At 53.5% G+C, this 25779-nt stretch overlaps 3 protein-coding genes and 1 pseudogene across 5 annotated transcripts; 2 read left to right on the forward strand and 2 right to left on the reverse strand.

Moving 5' to 3' along the window:
* Positions 1-1708: 1708 nt before the first annotated feature.
* On the reverse strand, positions 1709-4083 carry SLC52A2 (solute carrier family 52 member 2). Its single transcript, XM_077166503.1, has 6 exons — positions 4055-4083; positions 3838-3920; positions 3492-3735; positions 2501-3392; positions 2287-2410; positions 1709-2184 (listed from the first exon to the last, which is right to left on the reverse strand). Exons 3-6 carry the CDS (start codon positions 3619-3621, stop codon positions 1972-1974), a joined length of 1359 nt encoding a protein of 452 aa, XP_077022618.1. The 5' UTR covers positions 3622-3735; positions 3838-3920; positions 4055-4083; the 3' UTR covers positions 1709-1971.
* A 418-nt stretch (positions 4084-4501) lies between these two features.
* Positions 4502-7746, forward strand: FBXL6 (F-box and leucine rich repeat protein 6). Of its 3 annotated transcripts, none has more exons than XM_077166504.1 (9): positions 4502-4839; positions 5191-5349; positions 5512-5575; positions 5879-6010; positions 6097-6204; positions 6300-6413; positions 6484-6712; positions 6793-7039; positions 7358-7746. In XM_077166504.1, exons 1-9 carry the CDS (start codon positions 4502-4504, stop codon positions 7506-7508), a joined length of 1542 nt encoding a protein of 513 aa, XP_077022619.1. In that variant the 3' UTR covers positions 7509-7746. The 3 variants fall into 3 exon arrangements, with proteins under 3 accessions (XP_077022619.1, XP_077022620.1, XP_077022621.1); XM_077166505.1 differs by having other exon boundaries at positions 6520-6712; XM_077166506.1 differs by lacking the exon at positions 6097-6204.
* Positions 7634-14936, forward strand: CATSPERQ (catsper channel auxiliary subunit theta). Its single transcript, XM_077163298.1, has 7 exons — positions 7634-7641; positions 8059-8309; positions 8523-8617; positions 8778-8973; positions 9058-9143; positions 9440-12351; positions 13165-14936. The coding sequence occupies exons 1-6, from the start codon at positions 7634-7636 to the stop codon at positions 9626-9628; spliced, it is 825 nt and encodes a 274-aa protein (XP_077019413.1). The 3' UTR covers positions 9629-12351; positions 13165-14936.
* Positions 10018-18850, reverse strand: LOC143686737 (uncharacterized; annotated as a pseudogene).
* Positions 18851-25779: the final 6929 nt, after the last annotated feature.

Here is a 25779-nt window from a genome sequence, read left to right on the forward strand (position 1 = left end):
GAAGCCAGGAGAGAGGGACGGAGGGACAGAGGGAGGAGGCCGTAAAGAACCATGTCCCATGTCCCCAAGTCAGGCGGGGACCTGAGCGGATGTCAGTCAGAGGTACCGGTGTCCTTCAGTCCAGGTATTCTCACCTGCAGCCTCATCAGAGTCCACACCTGGCTTGAGGAAGGCGAAGACCCTCTGCCTTTGGTCATTCCACCTTGTGGGCCCACTCTCGGGAACGACCACATACCTGAGAAGGCAGGCTGTGGGTACTGCCATGCCTTCAGTGGCTCTTTTCTGGGGCGGGGGACAGTGCGCCCGCTTTGTGGGTTAGGCCTTGTCTTCCACGCTGGGGGTGGCCATCCGGGATGGCTGGGTGCCTTATAGCCTGCCTCAGCTGCTGGCTACCCTTCTGGGTCTCCTTTAGCCCCTCAGGCCGAGGCCCAGAGGCCCCTGTGCAGTGACACAGGCCTCATCAGTTGTCATTGCCTGCTGTCCAGCTGGAGGTGCTGGGAACACTGCCGCGGTGGGCCCAGGGTAGTGGGCTGTCCAGCCTCCTCAGGGCCTGCCCAGAGCTCAGCCCTGGGACGACATGAGCAGGAAGGGCGGGGGCACTCTCAAGGGCACCTCTCTTCAGCCTCTCCCCCTTTTGATCTTGTTGTTTTGATCCAGACCTGCTTCCTCCAGGCTTGGACAGGAAGGCCTGCGTGACTTCAAAGGGCAGTGGCTTCCCCTTACCGCCCTCTCCCTCTGCCTCCAGAGCCCCCACTGGCCCAACCCCAGCACCCTACCTGGGAGCTCCATGCAAGCCAAGCCAAGGACAGGGGTTTCCTCTGGCCCAGAGGGTATCCGAGACCACAACTGTGGTGAGGGGCTGGCCCCGGGGGCGGAGATGGGGAGGTGGAGGTAGGGGGTTCCACCTTCCTCTCTCTCACTCTGGCTACATCCTGGGGCTCCACAGTGGGGGGATCTTGTCAGTGGATGGGGTCCCCATACCAGGTGCACTGCACTGGATCAGAACTGGGTGGAAGGCTCTGCCCCCATGAACCCTTTCTTCCCACCTCAGCAAAGAGGGGGAAGCAGCAACCCAGGCCTCCTGTCCCCCCTGTCCCCAGCCTGGCCCAGCTGCCCCTTCCCGCCTGGAGGCTCCAAATCCTCAAGTGGGAGCTGAAGCCCCACCCAGCCTAGACCAGGCCCGTCCCAAGCAAAGGTCTTGCTGTTGTTCCCAGGGCTTGGGCTGCTGGGGCCAGAGGGCCATTGGCCAGCAGCCTGGGAGAAGGCAGCTGCGGACAGATCTGCCAGAGAAAAGGCTTTAGGATATCTGGGGGGTCAAAGGCAGAAGGAAAGGCTGCTGTTTTCGAGTCAGGGCCTGCTCTAGGGCAGAAGGGCTGGGGCTGAGCTGGCATCTCCCCGGTGTGTCTTCAGGTCTCCTCACTGAGTTCCTCCTTGGCCCGGACCTTGCACAGACCATTGGCCAAAACCATCTGGCAGGTTCTTGCAGCACAGCCACCCCAGGTCACAGGCATGGTGTCTGGGCCTCGGCCTGTCACTGCCCAGCCCTCCACTTCACTCAGGGAAGTTTGCAGTGGGGGGTCTAAGAAGTGATGAATGCCAGGAGGCTGAGCCAGGGTCCCTGCTCACCAACCAGGCTGCCACTCCAGCTCCAGTGAAGGGGGAATTAATCAGGACAGGGTAAGGTACTCACAGGATTAACCACTCTTCCTCAAGGACTAAAACTCTTTTTTATTGTGCAATTCCACAGAAATTCCCAGGCCAAGAGACGTTATGCCTCCAGCCCCAGCGTGGCCCGACTCTGCGCCTGTTCTTTGGTCCCCACCCTGGCCTAGAGTGCCAGGGTCTCCTGTGGAGTGTAAAGGTGTCTGGAGTATACAGGTATCTGTGACTGGGGCCCAGGCAATCAGGCACCTGGAAGCCCTGAGATAAAGAGGTGGGGTGGGGTGGGGCAGAGACCCCATCTGCCCAGGCTCAGGAGCCACACAAGTCCACGCAGTCCTCCCCACTGTGGAACACACGGGAGATGCTGGTAGGTGGAAACATGGCGACAGCACCCAGCAGGGAGCCCACCTGGATGGCTACGCCCGCGGCTAGCAATGCCGGCCGGCCTCCACCATGCAGCAGGGAGCTGGCCGCCACCTTCACGTAAGAGAAGACGCCCAGGCACAGCACCCACGACAGCACCTGGGGTGGCCACGGTAGCAGGATCAGCAGTGGTGCCCCCGCCCCCTGATACATCCTCCCTCTGCTGCCACCCGCCTCCCTCAGTGTCTCTATCATACTCACCACAAGGACCACACCTGCAGAGGTGCCAACCAGGGGTGGACAGGGGCTTAGCACGGCCAGTGTCATCAGGTAGGCTCCAAAGAGCATGCCCAGCAGAGAGAGGACACCCAGGCCTGTCAGGGTCCTGTGGGAGTGAGCAGAGATTCAGGGTGACTGTGTCAGGGCCCCACCCAACCCAGACCCCACACACGGAGTGGCTGGTACCCCTGCGCACCTACACAGCACACCCATGGCCAGGAAGCAGGCGAGGGGATTGGCGGCGCTGCCCAGCACCACGGCCAGATGGTAGGCCTGGCGCCCATAGGGCAGGCACGAAAAGCTCTGCACAGCAGGCAGCACACCGTTGGTCAGTGCATTGGTGATGGCCAGCAGGCCCAGCAGGCAGGCACCCCAGGTTGAGAGCAGCCGGGGGGGCTCAGGGTCTGGGGTGGGGGTGGTGTCCACCACCTCACACGGCAGCTCCTGCAGTGGGGTGGCCTCTTCCTCCTCCTCCTCCCCCTCAGGCCCAGCTCCTGGGGCCTCCACCCGCAGAGCATGCTGTAGGCCCCCCACGGGTCGAGGGGAAGGGGAAGGCAGTGAAGGTGACAGCAGTAGAAGACCCTGGAAGGCGGCAGCTGAAGTGACCAGTAGGGCGGTCAGTGCCCAGAAGAAGGAGCTGGCGGAAAAGCGTTCTGGGAAGTAGTGGGGGGTCCCAGGAGTGCCGTTCGTGGGGACTGGAGGGCACTCGAGGCGACCCACACCCTGCACAAGGGCCAGCACACAGGGCAGCAGGGCACTGAGGCCCTGACCCAGAAAGAAGGAGCGTAAGAAGATGGGTGGCAGGTGGCTCAAGAAGGGCAGGAAAGTGACGTTGGAGGCACAGCAGGCCAGAGCCAGCACCAAGGCCAGCGTGAGGAAGGGCACGGAGTGGGGTTGCCCACCCACGAGGACCACATGGTGCCAGAGAGGGGCCAGCAGGGCTGTGCCTGCCACGTTCAGTGTCTGCACTGCCCAGATGGGGGCCCGCTCGCCCTTGTCTGGGGCCACTCGCCCCCACAGGGTCACTACCAGCAGCCCCAGGTTTCCCAGCGCCACCAGCACAGACAGGTATGAAGGAAGGCTCCAACCTGCAGGGAAGGGAGGATCCCTTCAGGGGGTGTCGTGGGGGTGGAGGGCAGCCGTCCCCCCAGCCCTCCTGCCCCAGCTGCGCAGAGGCGCCCCCTCACCCTCCGGAAGGTCTTTCACCAACACGGGCAGTTCCACCCAGATGCCGTTGACGGCAGCCCAGGAACCCATGCCGAACAGGGCCACCAGCAGGTGGGTCAGCACGAGGCGGCCCACCGGGGACACTGCCATTTGGTCCCAGCCTGAGCCCTCCGGTGGGGGCAGAAGTCTCGGTCAACTCGTCTTTCCCCACCCAAGTGCAAAGAAGACCCTTGGGCTCTCCTGGGGACTGGAAACGTCTTCTAGCTTAAAAGAAAGAGACAATCATGTGACATCACAAGCTCATACTACCAAGACCAGGCCAAATGGAGGACGCCCGGGGTGGGAAGGGGAGTGGCTGAAACTTACCAAATAGCGCGGCCAGCAGTTGCAGGATGCCGAACCTCAGGCACCACGGCCCAGGGGCAGATGGCGAAGAGGGGGCGGGCCTCCTGAAAGCGGAGGATAGGAGCGTGAGCTGCCAAAGCCGCCGCCAGCCTCAACCTAAATCAGACACGGGGACGAGGACGCCGAGACCCGAGTAGTTCTCAGACGCCCAACACATATCCAGGGCTTGTGCGCCCACCTCGGAGCCCCGGGTTTCAGCGACAACCGCGACGGGAAGGAGCCGAGTCGCGATGCGAGGAGCGGAGTGGAGGGGGCGGGTTCGGCCAGGAGAGGTCACCGGCGTCAGGTGCGCGACAGGAGAGCCACCAGGGCAGGTAAGTCGGGGCTCCACGCCCCCCAGCCCAGGACCCCGCGCGCTCCCCCACCCCGCGGCGGCCTCCCAGCCACGCGGCTACGACGCCGCGGCTCGGCCCGGAGACGCGGCCCCAAGCAACAGCCAGCCGGAGTACACACTCCGCGGGGAAGCAGCGGAACAGACCGCGCGCGGGCTGGAAGGCCGCCCGGAGCCCAACCCACGCGCCGGAAGTCCCGCCCCGGAAGCCGGCCTCCCGGGGGGAGGGGCGAGGCCGGTCACGCCCACGCCGCAGCCCCGCCCCCGGTTCCCGCGCTCCCACCGGAGGCGGCCATGGCTCCCCCGGCGGCCCGGCGGGCGCGGCGGAGGCCGCGGGGCGCGCTGGCGGCCGGGGCCCGGGCGGAGGACTGGTGGTGGGAGCGGCTGGCGCCGAGCGGCTCCGGATGCCACCTGCTGCAGGCAGACAGCATGCTGTTGGTGCTGCCCGGGCCCGGCCCCGCGCGCGTACACAAGCGCGCTGCCGCCGCCAAACCTGAGGCCGGGTCCGGGTCCCAGCCCGAACTCCGACCCGGGCCGGACCCGGGCTGGGGCGACCGCATCCCCCTGGAAGTCCTGGTGCAGATTTTCGGGCTGGTGGTGGCGGCCGATGGTCCCATGCCCTTCCTCGGCAGGTACCACTCCCCCCCCAGGGCCCTGGGCCTTCGAGTGCAGCGGCATGCACCGCAGTGGCTTCACCGCGACGGCTCGGGCACCGTTGTCCAACCAGACGCGCAGTTGGACGAGGGGGCCGAGGGCGAAAGCGCCTGAGCACGCTCTCTCCCGCTCCGGCATCCAGCCGCGAGGCGCAGTTGCCCAGCTGGTCTAGTTGGAGTTTCAGGCCACAGGTTCTGAGTGGGTTGTGCAACCCGCTGTGGAGGCAGGTCCCTCCTCTTAGGAAACGTCACAGCGGCAGCCGTTGGGGGTGGGGCGGGGTGGCCATCGTTCTTGAAAGACCCGGCCCCTCAGCCGAGCTGTTCTCCCAGGGCTGCCCGCGTGTGCCGCCGCTGGCACGAGGCCGCGTCTCAGCCCGTGCTCTGGCACACTGTGACCCTGTCGCCCCCGCTGGGTGGCCGTCCTGCCAAGAGCGGAGCCAAGGCCGAGAAGAAGCTCCTTGCTTCCTTGGAGTGGCTTATGCCCAACCGGTGAGGGTTCCCTTTTCCCCTTAGTCCCTCAGTCCACCTGTGTGGTTTGTGGGAAGCCCCAAGGCCTCTCCCTGTCTCCCCAAACCGCATTTGGGTTGGGGGACACTGAAGGAAGGAGCTGCCTGGGAAGCCCTGGCAGCTCTGCCTCTGCTGTTGGCCCAGGTTCTCCCAGCTCCAGAGAATGACCCTCATCCACTGGAAGTCCCAGGTACACCCCGTGTTGAAGGTGAGAGCTTGAGGCTGCCGGGCATGCCAGCCATAGCACTCTGGGGTTTCCCAGTACTTCCAGGGAGCGGGTCAGGCACCCCCTGGGCGGCTACCCCTGGAGACGCTGCCTGGCTCTTTTTCATATCATCTCTTCCAGCAGTTTCTTCTTCCAGTGGAGCAGGCAGCCCAGCAGGGTGGTGTCAGAGGTCGGGGGGTGGGTACCAGGTAGCCTTATCATGGACAGAAAGGTCATAGCTGGGGAATGTCCATTGTAGACCTTGGCCTCCCCTCCCCAACCCTGGTGGCACTCTGCTTCCCACAGCTGGTAAGCGAGTCCTGTCCTCGACTCACCTTCCTCAAGCTTTCCGACTGCCACGGTGTGACTGCTGACACCCTTGTCATGGTGGCCCAAGCCTGCCCCCAGCTCCACAGCTTGGACCTCCAGCACTCCACGGTGAGCCCTTTGTCTCGTGTTTTCTGGGGCCAGGGGCCCCAGAAGAGCCGTGCTGAGGTGACAGCATTCCTGTGCTGGGTCCCCAGGTGGAGTCTGCAGCTGTGGTGAGCTTCCTCGAGGAGGCGGGCCCCCGAATGCGCAAGCTGTGGCTGACCTACAGCTCTCAGACTACAGGCATCCTGGGTGCACTGCTGGTAGGCTGGTGCTGGCCTGAGAGGAGCCTGTGCTGAGCCTGAGCCTGAGTCTGAGCCGGCTAGCTGCCAACCCCTTTGCTCTCCTGCCCCTGCAGGGCAGCTGCTGCCCCCAGCTCCAGGTCCTGGAGGTTGGCACCGGCCTCAGCCCCAACACCACTCCCCTCCAGCTGCCTGTTGAGGCCCTGCAGAAAGGCTGCCCCCAGCTGCAGGTACCTGGCGCCCCGCCTCCCCCACTTGCCCCACCCTGCTTCCCCGTTGCAGCCTGGGCCTCGCCCCTAGGTGCTGCGGCTGCTGAACCTGATGTGGCTACCCAAGCCTTCTGGGCGCGGAGCCCCCGGCCCAGGCTTCCCTAGCCTCGAGGAGCTCTGCCTCGCCAGCTCCACCAGCAACTTCGTGAGCAACGAGGTGCTGGGCCGCCTGCTACATGGCTCTCCTAGCCTGCGCCTGCTGGATCTCCGTGGCTGTGCTCGTGTCACGCCCGCTGGCCTCTGCAATCTGCCCTGTCAGGGTCAGCTGTCCCTGGTTGGGCGAGTGGGGTGCGGGGACCCTTGCCCACCTGACAGCTCATGCCCACCTTCCCACCTTCAGAGCTTGAGCAGCTGCACCTGGGCCTGTATGGCATGTCGGACCGGCTGACTCTGGCCAAGGAGGGCAGCCCTCTGTTGACCCAGAAGTGGCACCGGACCCTGTGGGAACTAGACTTGAGTGGCCAGGGCTTCAGTGAGAAGGACTTGGAGCAGGCCCTTGCTGCCTTCTCAGGTGCCCCAGGGGGCTCACACCCTGCTCTCCGCTCCCTCAACCTCAGGGGCACCCAAGTCACAGTGAGCACAGTCAGGTCAGCACCCCCAGCCCCAGTCCCTTGGAACCAGTATGGTTTGCCACCCACCCTGTCCACCTGGGGCCCTAAAGTGGTGTCCTGCCTGGTTCACTCTCCCTGGGGTCCACAAGGGGAGTGCATACTGGCCAAACCCCTGTTTGGAGCCAGCCCTCACCTGGTGCTCACAAGCTCCAGGGTCTCCAAGGGTACTGGTCTTGAGCCTTGAGGGCTCACATGGGTGACAGAGAGGGTTCTAGAGTTTGGCCCAGCCCTTCTGGGACCTGGGTCTGCAGGGCACAGCTGCTCGGTTCCCATGGGCCTGCTTTGCCCCCACAGCTCAGTAATCAGCAGCTGCCCAGGCCTGGTGTACCTCAACCTGGAGTCCTGCCGCCGCCTCCCCCGGGGCCTGAAGCGGGTCTACCGGGGCCAGGAGGGAGTCCAGTGGTGCCTGGAGCAGCTACTCACCAGTGTCCCCTCCCCCAGCTAGCTGGCTGCAGCCCCCAGCCCCCTCTGCCAGACCCACCTTATACCTTGGCCCGGTTTTGGACGTTTGATATTTTGTTACAATAAAACGTTTTGAGGCACTCTGAGGTCTTCAGGGTAGGGGGAGGTATGGAGATGTAGGAGGGAACCACTAGGAGGCCCAGCCTGCTCAGGCCTGGAGCAGCTCACTGTTGGGCTCCTTCCTTGGACCTCGTGGGTGTGACCCTCTGGGACCCCCAAGCTTTTCCTGACAGTCTGGGGCTCTGGCCTTGGTTGGAGGTGGCTATGGTGTGGCCTAGAGGCCACGTCCTGCCACCCACCCTACAAATGAGGGCACTGAGCCAGGCTTCACCAGAGCCTCCCATGGGGTGGGAACCAGTCGAATAGTGCACACCCACCGCCGGGCCTGAGCCGGGGCTCCCCGAAGAAGGCGGGCAACAGAGCAGCTCCTTCTAGAACCCGCGACTCGGGACTTCTAGAACTCGCGCGCGGCCCAGACTGGACCGCCACCTGGCCTCCTCCCCAGTCTGTTGTCTGAGTGCTCCTACCCGCAGCCCTGGAGGCTCCCGGCTCCCAGGTACCAGGGCGGCTGCGGGCAGTGGGCGGCGGCGGCGGCGGGTGGACGGCCCCGCTGACAGCCTGCGCCCCACACAGGACGTCAAGGGCCGGGTCAGCAACCTGCCCAGCACTTCCAGGGGCAACCGCTTCCAGCTTTGGGCCCTGGGATGCTTCTGCACCGAGCGCCACCTGGCGGAGCGCCTCAAGAACAACAACTTCTACCCATTCACGCAGCAGCAACCGAATGGTGCGCGCGCGGCGCGGGGAGGGGCGGGCCCCGGGCTGGGCCGGGGGCGGGCAAGACGGGAGCCTGGCCGGAAGGCTGGGGGGGTGACTCCAGCTCTGGAGTGGGCGGGTCCGCCGGTGCCCTGCGGGTGCTGAGACCCCAGGCAGAGCGCGGCCCCGCGAGGGCAGCTGGGGGCGTCGGGGCGGGGCCGGCCTCCTCACGCGCCGCCTGCAGTCTTCGTGCTCGAGTACTACCTGGACACACTGTGGAAGGGAACGCTGCTCTTCGTCGTCTGCCTAGTCCTCGTCAGCTTCGGCCTCGTGAGCAAGGTTTGCGATCCCCGGGCCCGACCCGCACCGCCTTCCCACCCCAAGGTCCTCCGGGGCCGAGCTGGCCCGGGTCTCCCGAACGCCGGGGCGCCAGCGAGCCCGTCCCGCGCGGCCCCGCCCCGCGCCCTCGGCGGCCGCTCTCATGGTCTCCCCGCCGCAGGTGCGGAAGCAGGAGACATGGGCCTTCCCCGCGTGCGGCGTGGTCGTGGGCCTGTGGCTCATGATCTCGTCGCTGCCACGGCGCCGCCTGGTGCTGAACCACACGCGCGGCGTGTACCACTTCTCCATCCAGGGCCGCACGGTGTGCCAGGGCCCCATGCACCTGGTCTACGTGCGCCTGGCGCTCAGCTCCGACGGTGAGGCCCGGGCGCGGGACGGGCAAGCGGGCTCGCCACACTGCGCCTGGCCCCGAGCCTGAGCCCCCTCGCCCGCTTCCTCAGCCTACGGAAGATGCTTCTTCCAGCTTGTCCTATGCGGCCACAAGCTGGAGCCGCTGGTGTTGGTGCAGCTGTCAGAGCGCTACGAGGTGGGTTCCGACCCGAGGACTCGGGGACGCGCCCTTTGGGAATGTCGCCTCCCTTTCCTCGGGACAAAATGTCACTTGACACGTTTAGGGTCTTAGGACGGGCCATTCAGCAGGCAGGCGGTGAATAAACGCGGCCCCGCGCCTCTGCGCTGGGAACCAGCAGAGAGGAGCGCCAGGGTCGAGGCCAGCTGCGGGCCGGGCTGGGGGCTGCAGCCCGGCAAAGGAGGGGACACCTAGGGGGCGCGGCTGCGGCCTCTCCCAGCTGGGCAAGAGCTGACCCGCGCCTGCTCCCGCAGCAAATGGAATTCCTGGGCCGCCACATCGCTCGGAAACTCAACATTAACTATTTCGACTACCAGGCCATGTCCTACAGGCACGTGGTCCGCCACTGGCCGCTGGGGACCGCCTTCAGCCCAGGCATCGTTCAGCGCAAGGATCACACCTACAGCAAGCCTTCCCACTCTCTGACCGAACTGGATGTGTGACACCTCTCTCGCACCCATCCATTCCCAGACCGCCATTCTCCCTCTCCTCACCCGGTCCCCTGGCCCATGGGCTCTCTCATTCCCACCCTGGGGCAGATGCATGCTAGACCCACCCACTGGCCTTCCTTCCAATAAAGCTGCCTCTTCCCTCAGGACCCTGGTCTGGGCAGAAGAAGGGCTGCCCTGGTGCGGCCTCTCCAGCCAGCTGGAGCAAACCCTAAGTGTGGCTCCAGGACCCGCTCCAGCACTTCCTGCCAGCCCTGGCCTCTCCTGTGCTCCCCCTGTGGTTGGAAATCCCGGGTGCAGAAATGGAATTGGTCTAGTCTCTGGTTCCTGGTCTAATCAGCAGAGCCACAGGACAAACCCTGGGCTTGGGGGTGCATCGTAGGCTAGACACATCTCAAAAGGTCTGCTGCCGAAGTCCTAGGGAGTGGGCTCTTGAGAGTGGAGGCCATGGCTGAAGGCCTGCTGGGGTGGGTGGGCTCAGGGTATTCTAAGAGCTTGTTCCCATGCTTGCTTGGTCCAGGGGAGCTCCTGGGACAGTAGCTGAGGCCTGGGTGCTGGCCCCTGCTGGGGGGTTCCTGGAAGGGGCTGTGCCTGGGCACTGCTAGCCTGGCTTTCCTGTCCTCAAAGCCATGCCTGTGAGCCAGGTCGAAATATGTCAGCTCAGCTTCTGGAGGCAGACTGGCTACAATGTTTGTGGAGCCCTGTGCAAAGTGAAAATGCAGAGCTCCTTATTCAGAAATTACTGAGAAACTCAAGACAGTGACTGCAGGGTGTGCCGTCAAGCCTATGGTCCTCCTGAGTGTGAGGCCCTCCTCAGCCCAGGGCCCTGCGTGGCTGCCCAGGTCACGCACCCAGGAAGCCGGCCCCCACAACTCCCAGCTGGATACTGCCTAAACCCACCTGTCTCCACAAGATCCAGGGTTGGGAGCATCCATTCCTCATGGCACAAGTGCAGGGACCCCTTTTCCCTCCAGAAGATAGGGCCCACATCAGCAGGCTTGAGGCATAGGGACAGGTTGGAATGCAGGGTGCAGTGGGAGGAAGGTGAGGAGTGGGGGTGGGGGGGGTGGGACACAGGACAGGCCGAGCTGGATCTGGGGGCATTTAGCACCACTCAGGACTCCTGCACTGACAGCCTAAGGGAAGACAGGAAGAGCTAACCTGTCATTCCAAGATGGGGGTGGGGGTGGGCATGGGCCGGGGTCCCTCCAGCTGGGGAGGTCAGGGAAGGCTTTTCCGAGGCCAGGAAACCTAAGCTGATGCAAGGAGACTGCAGACAGGGTGCGGCACTGGGGCAGGGACAGAGGGAAGTGCATGCAAAGGGACAGAAGGATCCGGACTGCTTGAGGAAACACAAGAGGCTGGGCTGTCAGGGTGGAGAGAATGGGGAGAAAGAGGCACTGGACAAAGGCAACTGGGAGGAGCGTTTCCTCTAGTTGCAGTGGGAAAACCCTGGAGAGTTGTGTCAATGTGTAATAATAATCTAAGCCACAATGCAGCACAGGCATTGATTTGGGGTCTTGGAATTACCATTTGGGGAGCACCATTTCAGGTAGTACCCCAAATCGTGTCCCATCTTGGCACTTCCAGACACGGGTTCTTAAAGGAAAAGATTGCATACGTTGTTTGTGGCTGGTGGATATTTGGGGTGCTCCAGATGTCCTTCAGACTACTTTATCTTGTGGTTTGTTTTATGGTGTTGTTGGGGTTTTGAGGAACGTTGTTGCTTAAAGCTCTGTCTACTTTGGCAGTTTGTGATCTCTGGCTGAGACCTGCCTAAGAGTTACCTCCAGAGTGACCTCCTGTCTCTGCTTTAAATCTTGTGGCCATAAGTGACTTTGTTTTATTTATTTTTACATTTCCCCCTTTTGATCAAAATTTTTCCCTGAAAGCATCACTGACCAACATTTTTGGTTTTAATCCCTCCGTGCCAGGGAAGCTTCTCCCTGGGAGTCTTGTCCCAGGTAGGGGGAAGGCAGGGAGTTCAGTTGCAGAGTTTGGCTTGGAGAGGGGCCACAAGGCGGGGTGCAGGGGGTGACTCTTAGGTATTAATTGTAATTAGGCTTAGTTTCGTCATTACAGAAATAAATTTCATAAGAGCAAGTTTCCAGATCGAGGGCTTGGCGTATTAGCATGGCTTGAGAGGTGGCTGCAGTTGTTACTCTGAAGATGAGACTATGAATAAGAGACACTGCAGTGAATATGAAATAAAATAAAAGAGGATTAGCAAGCTTTGAAATATCCTCAGTCCATTCTCCCTAGGGTCTAAGATGTGGCCAACTACATAAGTCTCAAGCTTTAGGGTCCCCTAGTTCATATAATATTTGAATTTTCTCTTTGATGCCTTTAATGTTTGTCCAGATTTGATGCTTAGGAGTGCAGCCAAAAACTGGGGCCACCGTGGCCCACCCAGGCCATGTTCTTTTAATGCATTTCTTGTGGGTGCAGACCTGTTGTGGGCGGGACCTTTTAATTGGGTTATTTCAAATGAAATGTGACCCACCCCATTCAACGTGGCTCCTAACCCTTTTACTGGAGTCCTTTATGAAAGGATAAAAGATGGAAAGAGAGAAGCTAGGAAAAACACCTAGAGAACTTTAGAGAAAAAGCAACAGAGAAGCCAGAAGCTGAAGCAGCAAAACCCAGGAGAGAAGGACCAGGAAACGCTGCCATGTGCCATGTGCCTTGCTGCCAGACAGAGGATCCCAAGCTCACCGGTAACTGGTCTTCAGATGCCATTGCCCTGTTGATGCCTTAATTTTGAATTTTTCACCAACTAGGAACTGTGCATTTGTAAGCTAATAAATGCCTGTTCTAGTTTGCTAGCTGCTGGAATGCAACACACCAGACAGACTGGCTTTCAATTAAAGGGGATTTATTTAGTTCATGCATAGTTCTTCAGAGGATAGGCAGCTAACTTTGAACTGAGGTTCTTTCTTACATGGGAAGGCACAGGGTGATCTCTGCTGGCCTTCTCTCCAGGCCTCTGGGTTCCAACAACTTTCCCCGGGGTGATTCCTTCCAGTATCTCCAAAGGCCTGGGCTGAGCTGCGAGTGCTGAGATGAGGTATGCTGAGCTGCTTGGGCTGTGCTACATTGAGCTCTCTCATTTAAGCACCAACCAATTAAATCAAACATCATTCATTGCAGCAAGCATGCCTCCTAGCCAACTGCAGATGTAATGAGCAACAGGTGAGGTTCATGTACCATTGGCTCATGTCCACAGCAACAGAACTAGGTGCCCTCACCTGGCCAAGCCGAATCTAACTAACTACCTGTGGAATCTAACTACCACAATGCCCATTGTAAAAGCCAACCCATTTCTGGTATATTGCATTTTGTCAGCAAACCATAACAGAGTATGTTTTAGTTTAAGACTGTAGGCTTTTGGCCATGGTAGATTGAGGGATTCCATGAATTTAGCTAACTGAGCTGTAACTATACCATTTGTTCTTTCTGTTGAGGGCTGGGGTAGATAGTCACGATGAAGATGTTGCAAAATAGGTCATATTTTCCTCTCTCTCTCTCAGCCATCACGACAAGCAAACTCACTGCCCTCCCTCTCTCTACGTGGGACATGACTCCCAGGGGTGCGGACCTTCCTGGCAACATGGAACAGAAATCTTAGAATGAGCTGGGACTCAGCATCAAGGGTTTGAGAAAGCCTTCAACTGAAAGGGGGAAGAGAGAAATGAGACAAAATAAAGCCTCAGTGGCTGAGATTTCAGAGTTGAGAGGTTAGCTGGAGGTTGTTCTTATGCATTATATAGATATCCCCTTTTTAGTTTAAGGTGTATTAGGGAGACCGGAGGGAAATGCCTGAAACCATAGAGCTGTGTTCCAGTAGCCATGTTTCTTGAAGATGGTTGTATAATGATACAGCTTTCGCAGTGTGACTCTGTGATTATGAAAACCTTGAGTCTGATGCTCCTTTTATCTATGGTATGGACAGATGGATAAAAAATATGGATTAAAAATAAATAAAAAGGGAAACAAATGTTAAAATAAATCGGGTAGGGCAGTGCGACGGTGGCTCAGTGGCAGAGTTCTTGCCTGCCCTGCTGGAGACCTGGGTTCGATTCCTGGTGCCTGCCCGTGCAAAAAAAATGAATAAAATATATTGGGTGGATGGAAATACTAGTGGTTAATGAGAAGAGGGGTAAGGGGTATGGTATCTATGAGTTTTTCCTTTTTTCTTTTTATTTTTCTGGAGTGATGCAAATGTTCTAAGAAATGATCATGGTGATGAATATACAGCTATATGATGATAGTGTGAGCCATTGATTGCACACCAAATATGAAATGTTCATATATTAAAAATGTGCTTGTATGTTGTTTTTGTTTTGTCAATAAAAATATATAAAAAATAGGCCATATTTTGCATATTGGCTCCATAACTTGTCCTTTAAAGTGGGTTCCTTGGTCACTGTGCCATTCCAAGGAAGTCCCCGATTTAGAATTATTTCTTCTAATAGCGCCTTTATGACAGTAGCAGTGGTAGCTTGTGTATGAGGAAAGGCTTCAGCCCAAGGGGAGTACATACAAATCATTACTAAAATATATTTATAACCTTGGGATGGGAGTAATTGAATAACAACCAATTTCCAAATTTCAAAAAGTCCTACTGGTAAGGGAAAATGTCCTTGGGACCTATGGAAAGATGTTTCTGGATTATGCTTGGACAAATTAAACAATTGGGAATATACTTTCACAGCTATTTTAGGGGATGGTTTCCCGAAATATTGTTTTCTTCTTCAGCGTGCCATCTTACCAGTTATCTAGTGAGACATATTATGAATGATTTCCCAAACTGTTTCTTGGTGGCAATTAAGGAGCAGGACTGGTTTACTATTAGGGCCAAATCATGATTTACTTGCAGGCTTGCAGAAGCAGCTGGCATTTTTCCATTTATTAATCTCCTAAGGAAGAGCATTATCTTGAACCTCAAGGAGTAATTTTTCTTCTTTTTTCAGTTTCCAATAGAGTTATTTCGTTCAAAAATCATAGAAACAGGAATACGATCAGAATGTGTAGTTTCACTTTTTGCATTATGTACATGCAGTGGCTGGTGCTTTCCTCTGTATTTGCCTGAGAATGACCAGGAATTTTAAGTATAGCTAAAGTCTTAGGTAACAGTATAGTACCAAGCAATTCTGTAACATAAGATCTGTTTTCTTTTTCCTCCATTGGATGTTAAAGGAACAACAACCACAAAAACCCTCTTTGTTTCCATAACATCCCCAAATCATGAACAACCCCAAAAGCATAATGACTTTTTGCTGTTTTTCCTCCTGCAAGTATTGAGGTTCTTGTGACGGCAAAAAGTTCAGCTTGCTGGGGTGACATCGAAGCAGGACAGAACAGGCCATGGAGGCTGTGGTTCCTGGTTTTCCTATCCAGCTCTGAAAGGGTTAATGCACAACTGCAAACTCCCTAGGACAGAATTTCCCCTAAAGCACCCAAACCCCCCAGGATCATAAAGCTTGTAAAATCATGGGCCTGAAACAGACTTAGTTAATAACAGAAAGTCTGGGGTCATAAAGATTGTTAAATTATGTGCCCAAAACAAACTTTTAGAAAGCGACAGGGTTCTCAAGCACCAACAGTTAATCTCTTCCTGAAACAAAGAAGACATCTAGTGTTCGGAAGGTCAGAATGGAAAATCACTGCTAGCAAAACCTCCCCATGAAACAAGTTAAATCCATGCCACTCGGGGCATGCCTCTCTCTTGAGCCTGTCCATGCTAATTTCTTTAGTGTGCACTGACCTTTCAATTAACTTCACTGCTTACTGCTACTGTATTTCTTGTCCCTGAATTCTTTCTTGTGGCAAGACTCTGAGCCTGGAGCAGGATTTGGCTTTGGTGTCAGCAGAGCTCCAGTTACAACATGGCATTAGGTAAGAAATTTGCCTCTGTTATTTCATGGTTAGAAGTAATAGCATGTCCAACAGGATAGATTCCTGAGTTATCTTTAAGGGAGGTAAATCCATCAGTAGAGAGGGCTTCAGCAAAATGAGGGACACAAATGATTAAGGAAGATCAATTCTTCAATTGATGCTAAGAGTTTTGCCATCGCAGCAGTGGAGCTCAGGCAAGGGGGATGTCCCTGGCTGCAGCATCTGGTTGCTGGCTCTTATAGCCTGGAGATCTGTGCTTGTCTCTATGCTTTTGTGCATGGAAACTTAAGGCCTTTCCTTCTCATTCGTGGACAAGGAGAAAAAAAGGGTGACTTGTAATTAGGGTGTCCCAGAGTGGGGGTGCTGGCAAACTATGCTTAATTTCCTGTTTCATCCTAATAAGTGGCTCATTTTGCTTAGCTTTTAACAAGGTATATATAGGTTGAGCCATCAAAGAAAAATTAGGAATCCAATTTCTACAATATCCTGCAAGACCTAAAAATCCTCCTACTTTAACGTTTGGTCTTAGGTGGGGCAGAAAGACAGGGGTTGTGGGTGGTCCATATCAGTAGGCCATATAGATTATAAGTGGGTTGGAAGAGAATCTAAAAGAGGGTGGAGGTTCAATTTTATTTCTTTGACTAAAAGGACAGAGCTATGAGTCCCTAAGTCCTGAAATACAGAGGGGCCAGCCTCTCCAGAGCATCAACTAGTTATGTCCCCCTATCCCATATTATCCACAGCCCCTTCCAACATCAAAAAGTTAGAATGGGCATAGCCCAAATGCTACTAAAGAGTGGGAGAAAGATCAAAGGTGATGGTGGAGTTATACAGAGAAGGTAGGATTTAACAAGTGAGTGTGATTGCTGAATCATTATATTGATATTACTTTTAGTCCCCAGTATCTTAGAGCAGCTAGAGTAAAAACCTAAAATTGGGGAATTGTAACCCATGCCAAACTCTGAATCTGTTCTGCAACTGATGATTGTGATGTGCTTTGAAATGTATTGCTTTTTTGTATATATGTTATTTTTCACAAAAAAGAAAAAAAGTCTATTGTGATGATAATTAATGCACAGCTATATGATGATATTGTGAACTACTGATTGTATACTTTGGATGATTACATGGTATGTGAATATATAATATATATCAATAAAAAATAAGCTTTTAAAAAGGAGCAAAGGAGAAGATGGAGTTATAAAAGTGTAGATAGGATTTAACAAATGAGTATGACTCCTGAATCATTATACTGATATTTCTTTTAGTCTCTGGTGTCTTGGAGCAGCCAGAAGGAAAACCTTAAAATTGTGGACCTGTAGCCCATACCAAATTCTGAAATCTGTTCTATAACTAATTGTTGTGGTGTGTTTGAAATTTATTGCTTTTTTGTATATATGTTATTTTTCCAAATAATAATAATAATAAAAGGACAGGACTATGTATGGAACTTAATTCCTTATCCTGCGCTGTTGAATCTAGTTCTTAATTTCCCCCTTTTTGGGAGAAAGATATGTGTTCTTGGAATAATCCAAGGAAATCCCTTCTGAGAAGGTGAACTGGTGCAGAGAGGACTAACAAAAATTAGACAGTGACCTTGTAAAGGTCCAAAACGAAAGGGAATTGGCGGGATTTAAAGATGGTCATGGGTTTGTTGGAGACTCCGCCACTTCCCGCCATTTCAGTTGTTTCTGGACTCCGGGGAGAAGGGTTCATGAGGGCAGTGGGATTTTGGGATTTAAGATAGAGAAGGTGGCCCCAGGATCTATGAGAGCCGTTTCGCCCTTGTTTCCAGTGATCAGATCTATTTAGCTTAAAGGTGTGAATTGGAAAACTGGAAAATCCTCTGCTGTTTCCTGGGGCAGACCTAGCAGCACATTTGAAGGCAGGTTGCTTTCCCAGAGGACAGAGAGCACTGCGGGTGCTGCTGTTTGGGGCAGTTTGGGGCAGTCTCTTTTCCAATGTCCAGGTTATTTTCAGCGATTTCAAGTATTGGCGCCCTGGACCCTGGTGTCTAAAAGGGGTCACTGGGGCTCAGTTAGGTGCTAAAACTGGAAATTCAAGGTTTGCGGTAATTGCATTTACACCATTTGTTTTATTTTTCACCAAAAACTTAAAAATCAATTCTTTATTGATATTATTTTATGGTTATATTGATCATCCCATACAATGATTTCTGATTCTTTTTAAAGACTTGAGTAACAGAACACTCAATTCAAGTTACTCAGATTATTACTCAGAAATTTTAGAATTCAGTGCAGTTAACAGTTCATAAAATTTATTAAATGGTTACTTGTATTGTTTTATATCTAGCCAACTAACATGTATGCTATAATATTCATTGAAATTAAAGATCCCATGCGACAAGGTTAAACTGCATATTCATATGAAATATTTTGTAATGACATTTCCTTATTTTTGAATGCTAAGATCTTACTCTTTAAAAACATAGTTGAGTAAATTTGTTGCAATGTCAGACATTTTTAGTAACATTTCATAATTCTATAGCTCTCAGAACAGAAGGTTCGCTTTTTTTACCCTACTCTGCTGCAATTAGTCTTTAAGTTTATAGTTTTAATAATAAATGATATCTGTTATACAATGTAAGCATTACAACCTTGATTCCTTCTTCTATTAGTATTTGTGGTAGTTAGATTCATTTGTCTACTTGGCCAGGTGAAGGCACCTAGTTCTGTTGCTGTGGACATGAGCCAATGGTACGTGAACCTCATCTGTGGCTGATTACATCTGCAGTCGGCTAGGAGATGTGCCTGCTGCAGTGAATGACGTTTAAGTTAATTGGCTGGTGCTTAAATGAGAGAGCACAACGTAGCACAGCCCAGGCAGCTCAGCATGCTTCATCTTAGCACTCACAGCTCAGCCCAGGCCTTTGGAGATGCAGAAAGGAATCATCCCGGGGAAAGTTGTTGGAACCCAGAGGTCTGGAGAGAAGGCCAGCAGAGACCATCCTGTGCCTTTCCACGTAAGAAAGAACCTCAGTTGAAAGCTGCCTTTCCTCTGAAGAACTAACAAAATAAATCCCCTTTTATTAAAAGCCAATCCATCTCTGGTGTGTTGCATTCTGGCAGCTAGCAAACTAGAACAGTATCTAATACTAAAATTAGTGTATTCAAGTTTAGAGATGGTTTTTTTCATTAGAAAAATTTGTGCAGTCAATGCGAGAACTGAGACTTCCAACCTCGCTCAGCCACGACTTCATGGAATGGATTTTTCCTTCGGGGCCCTGCCCTTGGCCTGTGCTGCTATTCTTCCCCAGCCGACCTCTGTGACTTTCTCGGCTTCATCTTCTGTGTACATACGAAAGCATACACAGTATTGAATTTGCACCGTTTTTGCGCGGGAGGATTTGTTTCTTCCTTTTCTTTTCTTTTTTCAGTCTTTTTAAAGGTGTGATCTAATTGCCCTGTAAGAGTTACTAAATCACCAGGTTCCACTGTGGCCCAATTTAGTTGTTCACGTTTTAGAGAGGTGCTTAGTTCTTCTGAAAGGTTGCTAACAAAAGAAAACTTGAATAGGGTAGGGGTTTCATAGCTAATATCATCAAAATATGAGAATTGTTTAAAGGTGGTTTTTTTTGCTGTTGTTGTTGTTGGTTTTTAACCTGCCATCATATTCATGTATGGGCTCGTGGAGTTTCTGGGCACATTGTTGGATGTTTTTCTGATCAATAATTTGGGGAAAAACTTCAGGGAGGACCTTATGAAGTTCCCTAGCTAGCTAAAATGCTTGTTTGACAGCAGTTCTTCATTTTGAAAAGTCATTTAAGGGATCTTTCCAGTTAGTTTTGTCTATCGAGATTTTGGCATGAGCTTCTCCAGCAGTCATGTGAGTTAACTAGTAGAGGTCTGAATATCCAAGCTTGTAGATCTGAATGAAAAGATTGAATTCTTTTATAAAACTGGAGTTCTCGATATTTCTTTAAGCTTGATAATGTGCTTAGTTAAGTGTTTGTTAATTTAATATTTGTTCCTCAAAGAGGGGCAATTTTAGAGTTAGTCACACGTTTGGAAGCTTCCAGGTACCAATTTAAGGAAGTATCCCTTTCAGGTGGCTTAACCTTAGAGCCTCTCTTTTCTAGTTGAGCAGGCAAATATACCAATTCAGTCAAATCAGAAGTCATCGTTGTGGTCATTATAATTCTAGATTTTCTCTGGTTGCTCATGACCTTCTCCAGCAGTCATGTTTTTTGTTTTTTTTTGTTTTTTTCAAGAAACCAGCTGGTCTGTGTTCCAGTAACCATGTTTCTTGATGATGATTATGTAATGATATAGCTTTCACAATGTGACTGTGTGATTGTGAAAACCTTGTGTCTGATGCTCCTTTTATCTACCTTGTCAACAGACGAGTAGAACCTATGGAATAAAAATAAATAATAGGGGGAAGAAATGTTAAAACAAATTTAGTTTGAAATGCTAGTGATCAATGAAAGGGAAGGGTAAGGGGTATGATACGTATACATTTTTTTCTGTTTTTGTTTTATTTCTTTTTCTGAATAGATGTAAACGTTCCAAGAAATGATCTTGATGAATATGCAACTATGCAATGATGTTGTGAATTACTGATTATATATGTAGAACGGAATGATCAAAATAGGAATGTTTGTATTTGTTTGGTGTTTTTTTGGTATTAAAAAAATTAAAAAATAAAAAAGTAAAAAACAACAACAAACAAACAAACAAAAAACCAGCTGGTATGTGAAATGGAGACACGCTCTTGGATTTCTTAGATGGCTCGAACCCATTCTTCGGTGAGCCGTCCTAAAGGCCAAGCCTGAGGGGACGGATCAGGGCTCAGGACAGGTGTGGTGTTTTTGTTTTGTTTTTGTTTTAGAGAACATATCGGTTTCTTTTATTGTAATGCTTTAAGAGAAATTCTTTTATAATTTCTTTGAAATACATCCCTGTATTAGTTAGGGTTCTCTAGAGAAACAGAATCAACAGGGAACACTTGAAAATATAAAATTTATAAAAGTGTCTCACGTGACTGCAGGAACGCAGAGTCCAAAATCCACAGGGCAGGCTGCGAAGCCGACGACCTGGATGAACTCCACAGGAGAGGCTCACCAGCCAAAGCAGGAATGGAACCTGTCTCCTCTGAGTCCTCCTTAAAAGGCTTCCCATGATTAGATTTAGCATCACTAATTGCAGAAGAGCTCCCCTTTGGCTGATTACAAATGGAATCAGCTGTGCATGCAGCTGACGCGATCATAACCTAATCCTATGAAATGTCCTCATTGCAACAAACAGGCCAGCGCTTGCCCAATCAGATAAACAGGTACCACAACTTGGCCAAGTTGACATGTGTCCCTAACCATGACAGTCCACCCCTTGTCAACTTGGCACCTATATATATATCACCTTAAACCATACTTGATTTCCAAATGAAAACAAATAAGCACACATTTTTCTTTTACCTGACAATACTCAACTGTCCTGCATATAACTGGAAACACATTATATCTCTCCAGAATAGGGTGCAAATCCTTGGGCAACATTCATTTTTAAACTTGATATCTTACAACTTAAATAGTATAACATGAACAAAACAGAATTACAGTCCTCGTTTCTGTAACTGATCACGTGGTCTAAGTTCATATTTATCACTACCTTCTTCCACTACCCATTCCATGTTCTCTTTCCCCTCAGCAAGCACTTCAGCTGGCCGTGGTTCTTTGCCTGGTGGGGTGACCCAAACCTTCATTCCTGAAGTTTCAGAGCCATTAGCAGTCCTGCCTGGATTGTGTTGTTGCAGTTTTCCATTAGATTTTAATCACAGGGCATGGTAGTACTAATAGACGCCCTAGGGGATCTCCTATATTCCAAGAAAACTCTTCTTTACCTCCATTATGTAGTTGCAGTCCTAATTCCTTCTGATAGTCAGGGTCAATTACCCCAGACAATAATGTAATCCCCTTCTTGGCTTGTTGATCCAGAGGCATAAGTAGCCCAAAGTGACCAGGTGGCAATCTTAACTTCCAGTTCAGTGGTATCACTGTTGTTTCTCCTGGAGGAAGCACACCCTGTTTTGGAAGTAAAACCTGTAGACCAGCAGAACTCAGGGTAGCAGGGACAGGAAGCAAAAATTTTCCTAGTGGATCACTAGGAGTAACAGTGAGTGGCACCACACCCATTTCCACCCCTTGGTTCCTGGACCCATGGATCCTGGCTATGGGAGAAACAGCACCATATAGCGGACGCTGATTCAGAGCATACACAGCTTCCTGGAGAACATTACCCCAGCTTTTCAAGTTTTTGCCACCTAGTTGGCACCGTAATTGAGTTTTCAAAAGGGGTGGACATGTGTTAGTTAGATTCAGTTGTCAACTTGGCCAGGTGAGCATACCTAGTCTTGTTGCTGCGGACATAAGCCAATGGTACGTGAACCTCATCTGGCAGCCTCTTCCTGGGGTGTGTCCGGCCATGGCACAGGGAAGGGTCCCTGGGCAGAGCTCAGCAGACTCCCCACGTGGTGGAATGGAGCTGGAGGTCTGGGAAGAGCAGGGCGACAGGAGCCCCCAGAGCAGAGAGGGAACCCGCAGACCCGAGAGGGCCCCCGGGGAGTCAGCCGAGGCCCAAGCCGCGCCTGCGTGTGAGAACCATGCCTGGGGTCTGGAAGGAGAATCCTGTTGAAGGCTGAGGAGAAATCCTTGGAGCTGACCCAGGGCCAGGGCTTGCGAGCCAGAGTGGAAAAGACTGTTAATTCACAGGGCCCAGGGTAGAGTACCCCGGAGGGTTCTTCAGTAGTGGGGAAGATGAACACTACAACACTGCTCTGGGCCCACCAAGCAGAGCTTAAAGGCAAGACCCAAAACTGATCAAACCGTTTCCGCATTAACTTAAACTGTGTCTCCCAACGAAACCCGTGATTCCTGATGCGAAGACAGAACTCTCCAGCACCAGCAATGTCAAAATTCACAATGGCTTGGCATCTAATAAAAAAAATTACTGGGATGCAAGGAAGCAGGGAAACACTGCCCAGAATGAGGAGGGAGAAAAAAAAATCCATCAAAACGAACCCAGAATTGACACAGTGGAATTAACAGGCAAGGTCAGGCAAGCAGTTTCCTGAGTCTGTTCAGGAAGGAAGAGGAAAGACTGAGCATGTTAAAGAGAGATACAGAATATATACAAAGACTTCCAGAGATGAAAATACACAGGATGGGATTGCTGACAGGTGAGACATTGAGAATTGATGAATTTGAGCACACGGCAAATGTAACAACTCAGAATGAAACACAGAGGAAAGAAGTGAACAGAGCCTGCGAGAGCTGAGTGACCCCATATATGTGTAGTCAGTAATCAGAGTACCTGAAAGGGGCAGGGACTGGGGGGAAACGTGTATAAATAATGGCCAAAAGTTTTTCCAAATTTAATGAAAATTACAAACCCAGAGATCCAAGAAGGTCAACAAACCTGAAACACACGAAACAGGAAGAAAACTGTATCAAGGCACGTCATAATGAAATTGTTCAAAACCAGTGAGGAAGAGAAGATATTCAAAGTCGCCAGAGGAGGCAATGCGTGTTACATACACAAGGACAAAGATAAGGGTGGCAGCAGGTTTTCCAAGGGAAATAATAGCCCGGCCCCCATCTCTGTCTGTCCTCCGGCCCGGCCCCCGTCTCTGTCTGTCCTCCGGCCCGGCCCCCGTCTCTGTCTGTCCTCCGGCCCGGCCCCCGTCTCTGTCTGTCCTCCGGCCCGGCCCCCGTCTCTGTCCTCCGGCCCGGCCGCAGCTCTCCCTGCTCTCCGGCTGCAGCAAGAGGGCCTCAGTGGTCCCGGTCAGGGCTGCCCGACAGAGCAGTACAGGCAGGGACCTCAAACCCCAGCCGGTTCTCCCCACTTCAGAGCCCAAGTCTGAAATCCAGGGGCTGGCAGGGCTGGTTCCTTCTGAGGACTCTGACGGAGGCACCGCCTTGCCCCACCCACCCTGGCTCTGGCGTCCCCCTTGGCCTCCGGCTAGCTCCCTTCATCACTGCTCCACTGTCACGCGGCCACACAGCCCGCTCCCCGTGCGTCTGTCTCCCAGTCTCCCTTCTAGATGGACACCCGTCCGATTGGATGAGGCCCACCCGGCTCCACTGCAGCCCCTTACCTTACCTTGGTTGCTCTGCAGAGACCCTGTTTCCAAACCAGGTCCTAACTAGCCACAGGAGCTGGGGCTCGGACACCAGCATGCCTTTTTTGGGGACACAGTTCGACCCGTGGCTCGCCCCTGTGGCCTTCGATTCTTGCTCAGCTGCTCTCAGCCTTTCATTTCCCTTTTTTTTGGCACCTCAGCAGAGCCACTCGGACCCACTGTCTCCCCCATGCTCGGCCACACTGTCCTGCACCACCACCACCACGTGTTTTCTCACTCGGACCTCGGGCTTGTGCCCAGACACGGCTCCAGACCCGGGACGCAAGTGACCCAGCCCCAGATTCCCCCCACCTGCCCTCTCAGGCCACTCCTGCCCCGACCGCGGCAGCTGGCCTTGGAAGGAAACCCCCGGGTTTTGTGTGCGGCTCAGTGCCTGCGGAGATGGGGCAGCCTGGGCCCAGCTTCTGCCCCGGGAACTTGGACGTGTCCTGGCAGGAAGGAATGGCTTGGCTCCTCCATGCCACTGCGTCTACACCACTGGGGGGGGACATGGGCAGCCGGCTGGGGGTGTGGGAAGGGCAACACGCCCAGTGATGGGGCACAACTCCTGCCTCTTAGGGCCACACGGTGGCACCTGGAAGGGTGATGGGGGCAAGGCAGAAGGATGATGGTCACCTGCTCTGGGTGGGACACGTGTGGCCCTCAGGGGTGCAGGTTCCCACAGGAATGAGAAGGGAGGGGCTGGCTGAAGGGCAGATAGCCGATGACCAGCCAGGACTCCGGTGGGGATGGGAAGGGACGGAGGCTGCTGGAGAGGAGGTGCTGAGCATGGACACTCTCTGGGGTGGAGCTGGGGGGACTGGGGCTCAGGGCTCCGTGGCCCAGCCAAGGCATAGAGGCTGGGGAAAGGATGAGCGAATGTCCGCAGGAGCTCAAAGGAGGTGAGGGTGGCAAGGTCCAAGCCAGCTTAGAATGGTGAGGATGCAGGGTCTGGCAAGGCCACTGCTGCCTCTGCCACGTCCTCCCTCTGCGCCTGTGCTCCCTCTCCTGTCGCCCTTCTCCTTGGGTGTCCTTTGCATGCTCCCAGTGGATTTTCAGGGACGACAGAGACATCCTGTGTCTCCTCAGTGGTATAAATGACACGCGCTCATGCATTTGCGAACACGGATGACCATTGCACCATGTAGGGACCAGCTCCTTCCTTGCCGGAGACAGTTGGCTGGTGGCTGCTATAGCCCAGTCCCCTCCCATGTCCCTGCTGCCTCATGCCTGGTCTGCTTCTCAAGGACAAGTCCCCTGGCTTGGAGACCGGACTCTCAGTTTCCACGACCATCTGGGAGACTCGTGCAGCAGTATCCTCTCCCACCCTCTGGACTTCTCCCAGCATGCTCCCATGGGGCTGCAGAGCTGGCACAGCAGTGGCTGGGGGTGGGGGTGGGGGTGTTAGGTTGTCTCCCCTTCCAACTTGAGTAGGGATGTCTGCACACAGCAGGGATGCACCCACAGAGACCTTACCTTCTCCCATCATGGAGGGGGCCCGGCCGTCCTGATAAGGATCGAGCTGTCCCTCCTCTAACCAGTTGCCAATGGAAGAGCTTTGATGAGATGCTGAGGGTGGGTCTCCCCAGCTGATGAGGGGAGGAACACTGGCCTCTGCGGATGGAAAGTTTGGAGACAGTGTGATGGTCATTCCGTCCGCCCCTGGAGGGGAAAGCAAAATACCGTTCCCTGAAGGAGGCTTCACCAGAGAGTTCTCACCACATTCCCAGCCTTGAGACTCTCTGGGAAGTTGGAGCTGGGGCTACTGGCTGAGCCCAGGGAGCCAGAGGTGCCAGCTGCCGGGCATGCTGTCTGGCGGCAATGCACAGACACGCCTGGCGGGGTGGCAGCCAAGGGCTTATTAAGTGAAAATGGTATTAAAAACACCTGATGAGCCTGCAGACTCCAGGTATGTGCATTCTGCTGTATGGAAATTGAAAAGCAATTGAAAAATTCACACGAAAATGTTCCCCAAGGCTGAGGTTCTGAGCAGGAGAGGAAGCTGGAACCCCTGGATGAAGGTGAGACCCAGTCCCAGTGTGGCTGGCGGCTCTTCGGATGTCCAGCCAGACATGCTGGGTCCAGGAGGTGATGCTTGGCTGCCTGAAGGC

This window comes from Tamandua tetradactyla, chromosome 6, assembly GCF_023851605.1.
Source record: "Tamandua tetradactyla isolate mTamTet1 chromosome 6, mTamTet1.pri, whole genome shotgun sequence".
Lineage (NCBI taxonomy): Eukaryota > Metazoa > Chordata > Mammalia > Pilosa > Myrmecophagidae > Tamandua > Tamandua tetradactyla.

Coding starts and splice junctions, on each gene's coding strand:
- CATSPERQ (XM_077163298.1), top strand. Junction 8,618..8,777: donor GCTTCGGCCTCGTGAGCAAG/GTTTGCGATCCC, acceptor TCCCCGCCGCAG/GTGCGGAAGCAGGAGACATG. Junction 9,144..9,439: donor AGCTGTCAGAGCGCTACGAG/GTGGGTTCCGAC, acceptor CTGCTCCCGCAG/CAAATGGAATTCCTGGGCCG.
- FBXL6 (XM_077166504.1), top strand. CDS start 4,502: ATGGCTCCCCCGGCGGCCCGGCGGGCGCGGCGGAGGCCGCGGGGCGCG. Junction 4,840..5,190: donor CCCATGCCCTTCCTCGGCAG/GTACCACTCCCC, acceptor CTGTTCTCCCAG/GGCTGCCCGCGTGTGCCGCC. Junction 6,713..6,792: donor CTGCAATCTGCCCTGTCAGG/GTCAGCTGTCCC, acceptor TCCCACCTTCAG/AGCTTGAGCAGCTGCACCTG.
- SLC52A2 (XM_077166503.1), bottom strand. CDS start 3,621: ATGGCAGTGTCCCCGGTGGGCCGCCTCGTGCTGACCCACCTGCTGGTG. Junction 2,411..2,500: donor GCCATGGGTGTGCTGTGTAG/GTGCGCAGGGGT, acceptor TCACTCCCACAG/GACCCTGACAGGCCTGGGTG. Junction 2,185..2,286: donor CTGCAGGTGTGGTCCTTGTG/GTGAGTATGATA, acceptor TGGCCACCCCAG/GTGCTGTCGTGGGTGCTGTG.